At 51.1% G+C, this 2,632-nt stretch overlaps 1 protein-coding gene across 1 annotated transcript; it reads left to right on the top strand.

Moving 5' to 3' along the window:
* Positions 1-344: 344 nt before the first annotated feature.
* On the top strand, positions 345-1,789 carry LOC141436587 (uncharacterized; the record flags this gene model as incomplete). The annotated part of the gene is given in 1 exon segment (XM_074099586.1): positions 345-1,789. A coding segment is annotated over 1 exon segment (1,362 nt).
* Positions 1,790-2,632: the final 843 nt, after the last annotated feature.

Raw genomic sequence — 2,632 nt, 5'->3', positions numbered from 1 at the left:
TAACTCCTTATACCTCCGGCTATAATACTTAGTTATCTTTAATATCCCCTTGGGTAATACTGTTGATAATTAACATGTTCCGCTTGTGAGGTTCACGCGTGAGGAACTGGAAGACAGCGTTGGTAGGCCTACCATGAGGTGGACCGACTATATCGCGAGACTTGCAGCTGAAAAGTAGTTTGTTTATTGTGGTGGTGCGTCTCGTGTGGTCTGACTACCCCATTTGGGAATACAGGCGTGTGTGAGGCGTGAAAATATTTGTTATAACGTTTACTGGATATAATGAATATTGTTATAAGTAATTGTGTTTATGATATAATGTATGAAAGAAATAATTAAAAAAACTTGTTGAACGAAGTATTGGAGAATATTCCGGTGCTCTATCCTTTCCTTCACCAGGTCTATCATCTGCCGTCCAATCTCTTCCATGGATCTGACCCTCATTCTTTCGCAAGTTGGTGCTCAGCAGGGAGACCCCCTTGGTCCTCTCACTTTCAGCCTCGCTATTCATAAGGTCATCGCCGAGCTCAGGTCCCCCCTCAATGTCTGGTACCTCGATGATGGTACCATCGGGGGGCGGCCGGAGGAGGTGGAGCGAGACTTGCTAGTTTTGCTGCCTCGCCTGAGGGATTTGGGATTGGAAGTGAATACGGCCAAGTGTGAGTTTTTCCCTTGTGGTCGGGAGTCGTGTGCTCTATTCCCTCTTTTCTCTTCATTGCTTCCGGGCCTCAGGGAGCTTAACACTGACTCATTTTGTTTACTTGGTGCGCCTATATTTCCTTCTGCAGTTCCTGAGGCGCTTGAAATTCGCAGGGATCTTCTTCTGTTCGCTAGTGAACGTCTCAAGGGTATTAATCCACATGTAGCTCTGGCGCTAATGCAGAAGTGTTTTGCCGTCCCAAAGATGACTTACCTCCTGCGTACGGCCCCAGCTTGGTTGTTCCCCGACGACGTGGGTTCATTTGACGTAGCCATTAAGTCGGCGGTCGAGTCAATTACCAATGTCTCAATGAGCGATAACCAATGGGCACAGGCTGCTCTGCCAATTCGGTATGGGGGCATTGGGGTGCGGCGTTTGCGGGATGTGAGCTTGCCGGCCTTCTTGGCGTCGGCGCATGGGGTGGCTGGCCTGGTCTCTAATATTCTATCTCTGGATGGGGACGGGGCAGATATTCCGTATGTAGCCGGCGCCGTGGTGGCGTGGTCGGCTCTTAACCCGGGGGCGACCGTGCCTGAGGACCCTGCGGTCCAGCGTGGGTGGGATGATGTGGGGTGTAGGGCGACTCTCGATCGTCTCATTAATGGCGCCGCGGGTGCGGATCTCGCGAGACTCTTGGCGGTATCGCGGTCGGAATCAGGGGCATGGCTGCACGCGCTACCTTCGCCTCAATTAGGCACTTTGCTCGATGGGGACTCATTGCGTGTGTCAGTGGCTCTCCGCCTGGGCTGCGATGTATGTCAACCTCATTTATGCATCTGCGGCACCATGGTGGGAGCTGACGGTCATCATGCGTTGAGTTGCCGTAGATGTGCTGGTAGGCACCCGCGTCACCATGCTCTCAACGATATCGTCCAAAGAGCTCTCAGGTCGGCAGGCGTTCCATCCGTGCTTGAGCCGCCGGGCCTTAGCCGCACGGACGGGAAGCGGCCTGATGGCCTGACGTTGGTGCCGTGGGAGGGGGGCCGTTGTTTGGTGTGGGACGCTACGTGTGTCAGCACCTTTGCCGCTTCCATCTCGGTCGCACTACACGAGCGGCGGGAGCGGCGGCCGAATCTCAGGCGGCTGTGAAGCGGGAGAAGTGCCCCATTGGGTTCGGGGTATATATTCGTTCCCGTGGCGGTGGAGACGGCGGGCTGCTGGGGGCGGATGCAAGGCGTTTTGTGGGTGATTTGGGCCGTCGACTCAGGCAAAAAGGGGAGGACCCTCGCTCCGAGTCATTTCTGGTGCAAAGGCTGTCCATAGCTATCCAACGTGGAAATGCCGCAAGCGTTATGGGCACCTTTGGGGCGGGAATGGCGAGGGGGAGTTATTTGACTAGGTTATAGTTTTCTTTTGTTATTATGTATGTACAGTAATTATATATTTATTTGTCTTTTTGTATGTAGGTAGTTTAGGTTAGTTTTATTTTAATTGTTATGTATTCTTTTCTCTTCAATGTATTAAGTAATAAAATTAAAAAAAAGTCGGTTCTGGCGCTTCGCTGTAGGGTCGCAGTTTTACCTAACACTCCTCCTCGCTTCGCTCGTCGTCGTACCTAACTGATTGCCTTAAGGTTGAGTAGGTAGGTTGTTATAATAGTAGTAAATATTGCAGATCATACTCAGCACTGGGATCTGGGATCAGCAGTGGGATCCGAGGGATAGGCATAGGAGCAGAGGCAGACCCAAGAGGAGATGGCGGTACGACCTGAGCGCTTTTCAGCTCGATTGGCAGGTGCATGCCCAGGACAGGGAAGAGTGGCGGAGGAAAGGGGAGGCCTTTGCGCAGCAGTGGGACATAATACAGGCTACATAAAAAAAATACCCAGCACTACATTATACCAACTGAGCGTTATATCCAACAGAGTTATATCACATATACGTCATACGATATTACTGTTAGATTAGTAGTTGTTATATTACAAGTTCGTTA

The sequence above is a fragment of the Choristoneura fumiferana genome, chromosome 16 (assembly GCF_025370935.1).
Source record: "Choristoneura fumiferana chromosome 16, NRCan_CFum_1, whole genome shotgun sequence".
Taxonomy (NCBI): Eukaryota; Metazoa; Arthropoda; class Insecta; order Lepidoptera; family Tortricidae; genus Choristoneura; species Choristoneura fumiferana.
Note: the sequence above shows the minus strand (reverse complement) of the source record. Positions and strands in the feature narration are given on the sequence as shown.